The 12,845-nt window shown below is 34.0% G+C and overlaps 2 protein-coding genes across 2 annotated transcripts; both read right to left on the minus strand.

Moving 5' to 3' along the window:
* Nucleotides 1-1,036: 1,036 nt before the first annotated feature.
* On the minus strand, nt 1,037-3,893 carry LOC113117823 (apoptosis regulatory protein Siva). The gene is made up of 4 exons (XM_026286752.1): nt 3,657-3,893; nt 2,549-2,719; nt 1,982-2,135; nt 1,037-1,242 (listed from the first exon to the last, which is right to left on the minus strand). Exons 1-4 carry the CDS (start codon nt 3,775-3,777, stop codon nt 1,194-1,196), a joined length of 495 nt encoding a protein of 164 aa, XP_026142537.1. The 5' UTR covers nt 3,778-3,893; the 3' UTR covers nt 1,037-1,193.
* A 1,326-nt stretch (nt 3,894-5,219) lies between these two features.
* LOC113117800 (adenylosuccinate synthetase isozyme 1) lies at nt 5,220-12,777 on the minus strand. Its single transcript, XM_026286720.1, has 13 exons — nt 12,156-12,777; nt 10,926-11,028; nt 9,823-9,885; nt 9,677-9,727; nt 9,503-9,569; nt 8,598-8,705; nt 8,437-8,518; nt 8,244-8,370; nt 7,787-7,941; nt 6,773-6,897; nt 6,389-6,486; nt 5,561-5,710; nt 5,220-5,486 (listed from the first exon to the last, which is right to left on the minus strand). The coding sequence occupies exons 1-13, from the start codon at nt 12,342-12,344 to the stop codon at nt 5,434-5,436; spliced, it is 1,371 nt and encodes a 456-aa protein (XP_026142505.1). The 5' UTR covers nt 12,345-12,777; the 3' UTR covers nt 5,220-5,433.
* Nucleotides 12,778-12,845: the final 68 nt, after the last annotated feature.

A 12,845-nucleotide genomic window follows, 5' to 3' on the forward strand; every position in this document is an offset into this window, starting at 1 on the left:
GAGCACAGGAGGAGATGCTGAGGTCAGGGAAATGAAAGCAGCTCTCAAGCGTCACAAAGGATGTAAAAGTAGTCCATACTAGATCTTCTGAAGTCGTATGATGCTTTCCGTGAGGAACAGATCTCATCGTTGAGTGAGAAGCAGAAGTGTTTGGTTTGGTTTGCAGTCGAACTCTGAATATCCTTGATTTAAGAGCTGCATGTTTAATAGTGAGAGCATGTAAAGAATGCAATACTTAAATATTCAGAACCTCATCAAGTATTACACAAGAGTCATGTGCAGTAAAGAGTGCTCTTTATATTTGGGGTTGTTTTAAACTGCAATGGACACAGAATCCTTAAATAACATGCTGTCATTAAACAGCTTCAAATGTATGTGACAAAAAGCATACTTTTATTCAGGTAGGATGAATTAAATTGACTAAATAAAGTTTATAATGCTACAAAAGATTTGTAAAATAAATGCTGTTCTTTTGAACTTTGTTCATTTGTGAATCCTAAAAAATAAAATGCATCAGTTTCCACAAATATATTGAGCAGCACAACTGTGTTCAACATTGAGAATAATCAGAAATGTTTCTTGAGCAATAAATCATATTTTCATGATTTCTGAAGATCATGTGACACTGAAGACTGGAGGAATGATGCTGAAAATACAGCGGAGAATCACAGGAATGAATTAGTTTAACATTCACATAGAAAAGTCATTTAAAACTAATATTTTACTGGATTTATGATTGAGCTTAAAGCTTCCGGTTTACAATTTCCCCAAAGATAGGGAGCATCTAATCTCTGGCTGATATTGTTGCACAAACTACTTTTACAGACTCCCACTTCATCATAAAAGAAAAAGCATTGTACTTAGAGAAGTTTTGATGTTTAAAATGAGGATGACTCCAGTCTGTTCACTGTGAAACTAATGCAGTATTATATTAAAACACTGCCCTCTAGTGACAAACACCTGAACTCACCACTGTTTACTGTGTGCTCCAATGCATTTCTCCAGGTGTGGGTGCATAAATAAAAATCAAACAAAATTACATTTCTATCAAAGATTTTATTTCTATACTTATAAGAGTATGTATATAAAAAGAGGGAAAGAGCAAGAAAGCATGCAAGCATATATAAAATCGTAATCTCATTTACATTTCATTGGTAATGCATTAAAACTCGTGTGTGGCTTTGTGACGGTCATCAGGACGAACATCCACAGCAGAGGACGCGCTCGTAACGCTCACTGTAACTGAGGACAGACAACCAACAGCGTTCAGAGCACATTAATACAGTAAACTCAAAGCATGGACATTAAAACTGAACATCTTAAATATGCATCTAATAAGAGCAGAGTATTAAAGAAATAGTTCAGGCCAGATGTGCTGAAATGCTCTCATCCTCAGTTCATCAGAGATCAGGAGGAGTGGGTTTCTTCATCAGGTTTGGAGAAATGTAGCATTATATCCGTCTCTGCAGTGAATGGGTGCCGTCAGAATGAGAGTCTGATAAAAACATCACAATAATCCACAGCACTCCAGTCCATCAGTGAACATCTGGAGAAGAGAAAACCTGAAACACATCCAGCATTAAGATGATTTTGTTTTAAACGCTGCTTGATCTGTGCAGATTTCTCTCCTGATTCAGACCAGAACACTTTTTCACTGGAGGAAGTGTTATTCTGGATTATAGACTCTATGTGTTTGAGTTAAAATCATCTTAATGCTGGATGTGTTTCAGGTTTTGTCTTCTCCAGATGTTCACTGATGGACTGGAGTGCTGTGGATTATTGTGATGTTTTTATCAGACTCTCATTCTGACGGCACCCATTCACTGCAGAGACGGATATAATGCTACATTTCTAGAAACCGGATGAAGAAACAAACTCCTCCTGATCTCTGATGATCTGAGAGGATTTACAGATTGTCATTTTTGGCCAAACTACTCCTCTGAAGGAGATCAGAAGCGGTGTTTAAGTGTTGTTGACTCACTCTGTGACGGTGCACACGGAGCAGCAGCGTTCAGAGCAGATGTTGCACTGCTGGAAACACGCTGCACACGCGTGACGCTCGCACCGAGAGCACGCCTTCCTCGAACCCGAGACCCTCTGACACACACAACACGCTGAAGGAGCCGCTGCACCACCTGAGCACACAGTTATTACAGCAGTTCAGACGACTTCTTGAGTGAACTACTGCTTGAAACACACTCAACACGTCTTCTGTTATTAACAGATTCCTGTGGCTGTTTGTGTGCAGAAAAAAAACACTTCTGTTGTTGTCCTTGAGTCAGGAGCATGCATCAAATAATGTCATGCATGTGAAGGGCAGAGAATCGATCAGATAGCGCAGGAATCAAGCGTTTGAGTGTTTTCCTGTTAATTAAGGGAGAATGCATGACTTATTCACCACACAAATTTTTCCCAAAAGATGCTACAAAATGCATCATATTCAGTGAGAGTGATGTGATGCGAGTGTTTTAGGAATCAGCCACACAAAGCTAGTGTGAGATGTGGACATCTTTCAGCAGATGTGATGTATTAATGGCTGTAGAGTCACCTGGAGCAGCGTCTGCTCTCTGTAATCGTCCGTCTGGACCGATGCGTGTCTGTCCTCGGAGAAGTGTCTGACTGGACACCAGCACATCAGCCTCCTTCTCCTCCGCATCAGTCCTCCAGAGACGAGACATCACGGCTTTAGTCCCGCTGAAGAGCAGCTCTTTGGTCTTTTCTGTGCGTGTGACAGAGAGAGAGAGTGTGGGAGAGTGAGAAAGAGCATGTGTGTGTGTGTGAGTAATGTGAGAGTGAGTGAGTGAGAGTAAGTGAACGTGAGAGTGTGTGTGTGTGAGAGAGAGTGAGTGAGTGAGAGTAAGTGAACGGGAGTGTGAGAGAGAGTGTGTGTGTGTGAGAGAGAGTGAGTGAGTGAGTGAGTGAGAGAGTGAGTAAGTAAGTGAACGGGAGTGTGAGAGAGAGTGTGTGTGTGAGATTGAGTGAGAGTGTGTGAGTGAGAGTAAGTGTGTGTGTGTGTGTGTGTGAGAGAGAGAGTGAGTGAGAGTGTGTGAGTGAGAATAAGTGAAAGGGAGTGTGTGTGAGAGAGTGAGTGTGTGTGTGTGTGTGAGCGAGAATGTGAGTGAGTGAGTGTGAGTGTTAAATTACCCTTGTGCTTAAATGAATCAGTGGGTAAATACATAAAACTTAATTTATGAAACGTTACACTCCTCTATATAAAAACACAACCTCATTTTAAATCATGGAACTCATTATAATAAAGGAGCAGTAAAGGTTGTGATATGAAACTAATAAACACTAAATCATGAGCATTGATTCATATATTTAACAAGAAGCTGTTATTAATGGTTTAAAATAAAACATTACATTTAATTCATTTAATAGCATCGGAACTAACTGATCTCAGCTGCAGGATTCAATTAACGAACTTAATTATCTTTAATTACACTGACCAATCATGGTCTTGGATTAAACCGAGGACATTAAAACTTTATTATTATTAGCTGGATTCATTATTATGATCATTCATCAAGAACTATCTTTAATTATAAAGCACTGTTTTGATAACACTGACCGATTCAATCAGGGGTTTTTATTGCTAACATAGTTTTTTTTACTTTAATGATGTTATAAATACAATAAATATGTCTCGGTCTCACCATAAATCTCTTGTCTGTATTTGAGTCCTAAAACTCCGCGGTTGTTGATCTCCTTCTGACCAACGTGGACTTTACTCTGCGAGGAGAAGCTCTCGCTGAACGGACAGGAGCGCTTGGGCATCTTCAGCAGCACGAGGACAGAAAAACAAACAATCTGCGAACAAACTCACACACGTGCGCGAAAATAAACACGTGCCCGCGCTTTAAACACTCCGCTTCTTCTTCACCCGCGCGGACGGACGCGAGGACGCGCTCATCGCCACCTGCAGGCGAGCACAAGCTACAGCATGTCTTTACTAAACCGTACATAACACTTTATTTTAAACTTTTTTTAAAAATATATTTTGGATCGAATGCAATGACATTTGAGCATTTCTTCAAAAAAAGAATTACAATAATGAACAGTATATAAGGAACATAATAACTAAATAGTATAAATGAAATATTAATACATATTTTAATGTTAATGAAATAATAAAAACAATAAATAAAATAAGTAGTTTATTAAAAAAAAAAAGGTTTAAAAATGTTCTCTGATTATTTGAATTGACCTTTACCTTATTCCTGTAGTGTATTTTTTATATCCTTTATGTGATATTTGGGACCATTAGAACAAAATAATAATAATAATAATAATAATAATAATAACAAATAAATAAAAATAGCAAATAAATAGTATAAAATAGTGCAAATAAATAATAATAATAATAATTTAATTTAATAATGATTATTGGTATAAATAAAATAATGAATATAATAGAATAATAATCATAATGGTTAAATTCTATAAATACAATTAGTGTAAATAAAATAAAACATTTAATAAAAAAATTATAATTAAATAGCACAAAGTAAATAGTTAAAATAAAATAAATATTAAAAAACAATAATAATCATAATTGTTACATTTTATAAATACAATAAGTGTAAATAAAAAATATTTAAATACCAATATCTGAAATTTTCAATAGTATAAAGTAAATAGTGTAAATAATAAATATTAATTAAAAAACAATAATGGTCGCAATTGTTAAATTGCATATATACAATAAATGTAGATAAAATAAAATATTTAAATAAAATATATTAATAATTTTTAAATAGCATAAACAGTAAATAGTGTAAATAAAATAATAAATATGAATTAAAAACAATTATCAGAAATGTTAAATTGTATAAATACAATGTGTAAATAAAATAAATTATTTAAATAATTTTTAAATAGCATAAATACAGTAAATAGTGTAAAAATAATGAAACAACAAAAAATGAGTTTATAGTTTATAGTCACAGCCACTGCCACTGTCTGATTATTTGACCTGGTCTTTCTCGTGTTCCTGTTTTAGTCACGACTGTCTCACGGCTCTGAGGTTTTCCTCCGAGATCAGATCTTGGCATAGATGAAGAGAACACTGTGTTCTCTGTCTGGATCTATTTCTGACGCAGCTAACCTAATTAAATCAGAAAGAAGCCCGCTAAAGCACAAAGGATAAACCTGTTTCACGGTCTTACTCTAAAAGCAGAAAATGAAATGCATGCAACCAAAAAAAGAAATGAACACCGTTTCAGGGGATTCAGTTTATGTGTCTCACACTGAAAACAACAAACATAATCAAACCGAATCCCATTGTGATGCCTGGACACACAGCCATTCAGAGCTGATCTTCCAGCAAACACATCATTGTTAAGAGAGTTTCGTGAATGCACGCCAGTAAAACCACGAGTCCCGCTGAGCTCAGGGTCTCCAGGAGGATTATGGGTAGGAATCTTCACGATCCTAGAACATCTGGATCATGCATTCCCTGGATTTCCCCACGCCGACCCATTTAACTGTGGAGGAGAGATGCAGAGGTGAGTTTGATTGACAGGAGGATGCTCTGTGTGTATCGCTGTCTGGGACTCACTAGGAACGCCGATGTGATTCTCCACGAAGCGGATGTAGTTCTGAGCTTTGGGAGGAAGATCATTCCACTTCCTGGCCGCTGATGTGTCCGTCTTCCAGCCGGGAAGCGTCTCGTATTCGACCTCCACCTTCTGCAGCACATCCATGTTTGCTAGAAGCACAGAGAGACGCACGGAGAGAACGAGACGGAGATAAAGTGTGCATGCATGGGATAAAACTTTCAGCAAAACTGTATAACTATTAAAAAAAGAAAAACTAATAAATGTTGCAAAACACACAACAATATAGGTCTAAAACCTAAACTTAATTTTTTATTGCACCTTTAAAAGTTGCATCTCAAAGCACTTGACAAAGATAAAATAGAAATGCATTGAAATACAACATCAAAACATTTACAAATGAAAAACGTGAGTTCTAAGAGAAAACGCTTACGTTAAAATAATTAAAAAATAACAATAAATACAAATTATAAAATCTGTAATAATATCTCATTGATGCTAAAATGATATATACAAATATTTCAGTATCATTGAGACACTATTATACCTTTTACTTCATTATGTAAGTAATTTTGTTGTGTGGTTTTGGCCTTTTTTAATTTTTTTAAATGTCTGTAGATTTGTATCATTTTTTTTTTTTTTTTTTTTTTTTGCGTTTTTTTTTTTTTTTAAAGAAGTCACTTCTGCTCATCAAGCTTGCATTTATTTGATCAAAAATAGAGTAAAAGTATTAATTTTTACTATTTAAAATAAATAAATAAATATCTGTTAAACAGTAATTGATTCGATATTAGAATGATTTCTGAAGATCATGTGATGTATCAGTTTACCTGGGAAATACGGGATTCTCTTGCCGTTGATCTTATAGGCCACTCCCACTTTAATTTCATCCAGAACATCGAGGATGTCCAGTTTAGTCAAAGCAATGCTGAAGAACGACACAGAACCATCATCAGAAAATCCTATAATTTTTTATATTCATTGTTAACCTATTGCTTTCAACTTTTATGCAAAATATGAATTAAAAAAGCCAAATCCCTGTCTCTGTTTCCGGATCTCTTCCTGGTGTGCATGTGTAATAAAATAAAGTCATGTGACAATAATATGTTTTTTTTACATATGTTTGTTTACATTTCTTGTAGCATGCATACTATATCATATATTAAAACATAATAATATTGAGTATAGTTCACATGATACTCATAAGCGCTCACGCAGTGAAGCCGTTGATCATATGAGCGTATTTGAGAATAACCAGATCCAGCCAACCACAGCGTCTCTTTCTGCCTGTGGTCACGCCCACTTCATGACCTCGTGTCTGCAGCAGCTCGCCCACCGCCTGAGAGAGAGAGAGAGAGAGAGACAGATCACTATTAATATATAGATAAAATTGTATCTTTAAATATTTTGGTATTCATATTAAAATATATTAACTACAATCATAAATATATATATTTTTTAAATAAATAAATAAATAAAAGAGAAAATGGTAATATTTATATTAATATTTTTATATTAATTTATATATTTTTTTCTTATTATTTAATTATCTATATAAATATGTGTATATATATATATATATATATATATATATATATATATATATATTATTATTTATTTTTAATTTTTATGGCATTTATTTTAAAAAATATTAACCGGCAAAGTACAGATGAAATCAACAGATGTAACTCTATATTTATATCCATATTTATTAGAATCACAAGAATGTTTGTTGTCTGGTGTCCAAATCAGCCGGAAAGCCGGTGGTAAATTTAAGTTTATATATATATATATATATATATATATATATATATATATATATATATATATATATATATATATATATATATATATATATTTTTTTTTTTTTTTTTTTTTTTCAGTTAATGTTATTTTATTTTTAGGCAACAAAATATTTATGATTTTAATTTTAGTTATTTTAGTACATCAACTTACACTAAATGTTTTTATTTTATTTCTAATGGTTTAACTTATTCCCAAGTTAAACTAGATTCAGAAATGTTTTGCTTGGCAACAAGATAAAAAAACTTTTTTTATTCTATTTCTACTAAATTGTAAAAAAATCAATTTAATTTAATTTAATTTGATTTAATTTAATTTAATTTAATTTAATTTAATTTAATTTAATTTAATTTAATTTAATTTAATTTAATTTAATTAAATTACATTTTTCCAGCTTTTAGTTAACTATGAGAACTATAACTCACATTGAGTTGTTCTGTGGGAAAGGCTCCGATCCCGACTCTCGTGGTGTAGGCCTTTGACACTCCGTACACGTCTCCGATGTTCGAGGGAGGGATCCCGAGACCGGTGCACACCCCCCCCACCGTACAGTTAGAGGACGTCACAAACGGGTACGTACCTACACACACACACACACACACACATGTTTGTTTTTGTGTAAAGTGTGTTCATCCCATAGGTGTAATGGTTTTTATTCTGTACAAACTGTATATTATATGTATATTCACCAACCCTACACCTAACCCTAACCCTCACAGGAAACTTTGTGCATTTTTACTTTCTCAAAAAAACTCATTCTGTATGATTTATAAGTGTTTTGAAAAATGGGTTATGTCCTCATAAGTCACCCTCTCCTTGTAATACCTGTGTCATACCCATGACATTATACACACACACACACACACACACACACACTCTCACCGAAGTCGATGTCCAGCAGTGCTGCGTTCGCTCCCTCCACCAGGATTTTCTTCGGTGATCCGTGAATCGCTTCATACATGAAATAGACTCCGTCTCTGACCAGCGGTCTGATCCTCTCGGCGTAGTCCTGTGAAGCAGCACGGGTCAGAGACACACACACACACACACACACACACACACACACACACCTCACCTTCAGCTTCTTCAGCTCGCCCTCCACCTCCACCTTCAGAGCGGGGAACATGGACTGATACTGCTGCACCAGGTTCTTCACCCTTCAGCAGTGAGTTATCAACACTTCAGCTCGATACGATACGATACGATACGATACGAGTAGACTCACACAGACTTTACCTGCTAGAAAACTCGCTGAAGTCAGCCATCAGGTCACAGATGCGGAGCCCGGTGCGAGACGCTTTACAGGCGTACGTGGGGCCGATGCCTTTCTTAGTGGTTCCTATACTGTGACCCAACATTAATACATTACATTACAATCCAAAAACTATAAAACTATTAAACTACTCAAATACAGAAACGCAACAGAAGGTCATTAAACTCGGGAGGAGGTCAAACTTTTTTTTTTTGCATATATTTTTTTGTTTTGTTTTATGTTTATTTCTTGCAGTTTTTACTTTTTATTCTAAATTAATTTGTTACAATTCTGACTTATTTTATCTGAATTTTGAATTTATTACATGCAATTATGAATTTTTCTTGAAATTTTTAATTTATTTCTTGCTTTTTTCTTTTTTTTTCTTAGATTAGAAGAAAAGTGCATTATTTAAAAAAATAAAAATAAAATCATTATTATTTTTATATGAAATAAATGTGCAACCTGTTCCCAAACTGCTGAACTGAATACAGCGCAAAACCTTAATTTGTGTGATTTTTGTTGTCTTCTACTTTATTGTGTGATTAAAAACCTATTATTAATACTACTAATAATTTAATTAATAATGCACATTTCTTATACTCAGGGAAGCTCACACATATCAAACATAAAGCATAAACATTAAAATAAATAGATAAGAAAACTACAGTTTAATCATAAAAATGTTTAACTACTTTAAAATAATGCAACAGAAATCATTGAGTATTATATGTTTTTTTATTTTTATTTCACTCTTTTTGCATGATTTTATAGCACTATATTTGAAGTTATTTGACTATAAGAAAGGTGCATGTATAATAATTATTATTGTTAATTATCAATAATAAAAATAACACTAATAATTGCTTAAAAATAAAAAAGTGCATACTTTTGTCCTTCCTGCGCTTGTCTCTGAACCTCCTGAAGTCCGTCCACAGCCTGATGAAAGTCAAATACTGACACAAACAGATGCAATTGTATTATTATTTCATTATATGTATTTCCCACCACCACTGTATTCAATATATTTAATAAAAAACACTATTATTCATAGATATATCACCAATGTGCGCCCGGTCGGAGATGATCAGTCTTTTTTCCCATCCTTTCAGCCCTTCTCATGAAAGAAAAAGACAAATTATTCTTGTGCACAGAATCGAGTCATGAATGTGATGATTGCATGTATGTGGAAATTATGACAAACAATACCCTTTTTCTCATTTTTGTCGATCTCCTCGAATAATCCTGGAAGATGAATGACTACGCCGTTACCTGCAGATGAACACACGCTACTGAAACCACAGTCAATCTGGATTCAACGTTACAGTCTCTGAAAACATCAGATTTCATCACACTTTTAATCACTGAGTGATAAACTGTCTTTAGTATATGGAAGCTTGTTTCCATCACAGAATAAACTATTAAAAAAGGTAATTGTGACTTTTTTCCCCTCACGATTCTGACTTTTTTCTCTTATGTGTCAGTTTAACAGAATTCTGAATTCAGTTCTTGCAATTTTGACTTTTTTTTTGTAATTCTGAATTTATTTTCCTGGAATTTTGACTTTTTTGTCTGAATTCTGAATTTATTTCTTGCAATTCTTCCTTTTTCTTGTAATTCTGAATTTTTCTTGTAATTTTGAATTTAATTCTTGCAATTCTGAATTTTTTCTTGTAATTCTGAATTTTTCTTGTAATTTTGAATTTAATTCTTGCAATTCTGACTTTTTTCTTGTAATTCTGATTTTTTTCTTGTAATTTTGAATTTAATTCTTGCAATTCTGACTTTTTTCTTGTAATTCTGATTTTTTCTTGTAATTTTGAATTTAATTCTTGCAATTCAGAATTTTTTGTCTGAATTTTTAATTTAATTTTTGCAATTCTGACTTTTTTCTTGTAATTCTGCATTTAATTCTTGCAATTCTGACTTTTTTGTCTGAATTTTTAATTAAATTCTTGCAATTCTGAATTTTTTCTTGTAATTCTGAAATTTTCTTGTAAATTCGACTTTAATTCTGGCAGTTTTTACTTTTTATTCTAAATTAATTTCTTGCAATTATGACTTTTTTATCTGAATTCTGATTTATTTCTTCAATTTCAGATTTTTTTCTCTTGTTACTCCGAATTTATTTCTCACAATTCTGACTGTAAATACAAATTTACATCTCAATATTTCACTTTCTACTCAAAATTCTGACTTTCCTTATAATTGCAAGTTTATGTCTTATTGTTTGGGGGGAAACAAGTTTCCATATCCAGTAAAAATGCCAGATGCAACACTACATCTATCCACTGCAAGCGTCTCCTCCTCACCGATGAATGATGTGCATGTGGTGCTGATGATTCCACTGGGGAGGAGATGGAAATCATACTCTTTCTCATCCACCACCACCGTGTGCCCAGCGTTATTTCCTCCCTGTGACAGAAGAGCCACATGAGACTCATGCAGGACGGTTACAACTTCAAAGTGCACGCTCTTATTTTCTCCAAAAGGGAGGCTTGGAAATGTGCCTCTGAAAGCATCCAGACGTCCGGCTTGCCCTTTCCTCAGACACACTGTGTCACACCTGATCCACCAACCAGAGAGGCTTATTTTCCACAGACTATATGGGCTGTGGCCTTCTCACATGTCCAGTAACGCTGGGAATGTGACCCGAGCTCAGCGAAGGGCAAGGAGGAATTCTGGGACTGACATTCACTCAGATTCAGACTCGCACAGCAACACAGCTGAACATGCACGAATTATCAAGAGTATTTCATACTTCATGCATATAACAGTCATTTAAAAACACTGCATGTGACTAATAATGATAATGAGTCCAAACCGGGCCGTAAACACTCAACAGACACTGATCAGAATAGTTTTAGATTAATAAAGAGTGATGACACGGATCATGTAGAGATATCATGTTATCATGTTTATTACACAGCAAACTGTTAATAATAATAATAATAATAAACAATTATTTATTTGTTTATTTAAGTTAAATCACTTCTTATTAATTATGAATAAAATGTATATATAAATCAATGAATAAATATTTATTTCTTAATTATTAATACAAATGTATAAATAAACATTTGTTTATTGTTAATTATGAATTCGTTTTTAATTATTAATTAAACATTATAAATAAATAAATATATATTTGTTTATTTATTCATTTTACTTATTAATAAAATTCTATAAATAAATATGTTTATTCGTTTTTTATTATTAATAAAAATTATATAAATAAATTAATATTTATGACAAATGCATACTTTGCTATAATTATAGATATGCATAATAAATAAGCATATTTTATAAGTAATTTATTAGTATTGTTGGCAGTACAGGGTGTTTTAATTAATGCAATTACAGCAAACAATGATTTAGGATATTATTAAAATCCATTTATAATATAAAATTAGATATAATAACCAATTATTAAGATAAATGTAAAATATTTATGCATTTAGTGCAATTATGCAATTGATATCATACAAAAAGTTGCCGGTTATGATTTATCATGCAGGTATTATCGTTTGACATTATATTACCTGACACCTGCACACGAGATCAGACTCAGTCGCCAATAAATCAACAACTTTTCCTTTGCCTTCATCTCCCCATTGCGCTCCGAGAACCACCGTCACTTTGTTCCCTGAGTCGTTTCTCGCCCGTTTCACCGCAGCTGACGGCGGGTTTGAGTAGCTCTTGTGGTCGTTCGCTGACCAGCCCGAAGACATCCTGCAGCGTCCGGAGCGGAATGAATCTGATGACGGTTGGAACGGGCTGAACGGGCAAAGAGCGCTCCGGCGACGGGCGGCACGGAACTTCTTAGACGGGATACGGTTAAATAATATTTATTCCGTTTCAGCTATTTACTGCTTAGTAATAACTTTCCAATAATTCAGATGTTTTTTAAAGTTTATCCACTCGGGTGTAAATTATAAAGACAGCTGCGGAAGAGCGCGCGGTGTCACGTGATACTTGTTACTTTTCTCAGCGCTGGTTTAGAGGAGACCAATCGCGGTTGATGATGATTACTGGACGATAGATTTTTAAAGCGTGTTTCGTGTTGATAGCTGTGGCAGATCTCTGTATGTATGTCACTAACCAATCCTTGTGGTTCTTCGATTTAAATGATATCGCTTGTAAGCGTTCAGATGTTCCCTTTAAGACAAAAAGCGCCTTGATGCCTAAATGCGATTCATAGAGGAGTCGCCTTTCTGAGCCGCGCGCATGCG

Source organism: Carassius auratus, chromosome 17, assembly GCF_003368295.1.
Source record: "Carassius auratus strain Wakin chromosome 17, ASM336829v1, whole genome shotgun sequence".
NCBI lineage: Eukaryota > Metazoa > Chordata > Actinopteri > Cypriniformes > Cyprinidae > Carassius > Carassius auratus.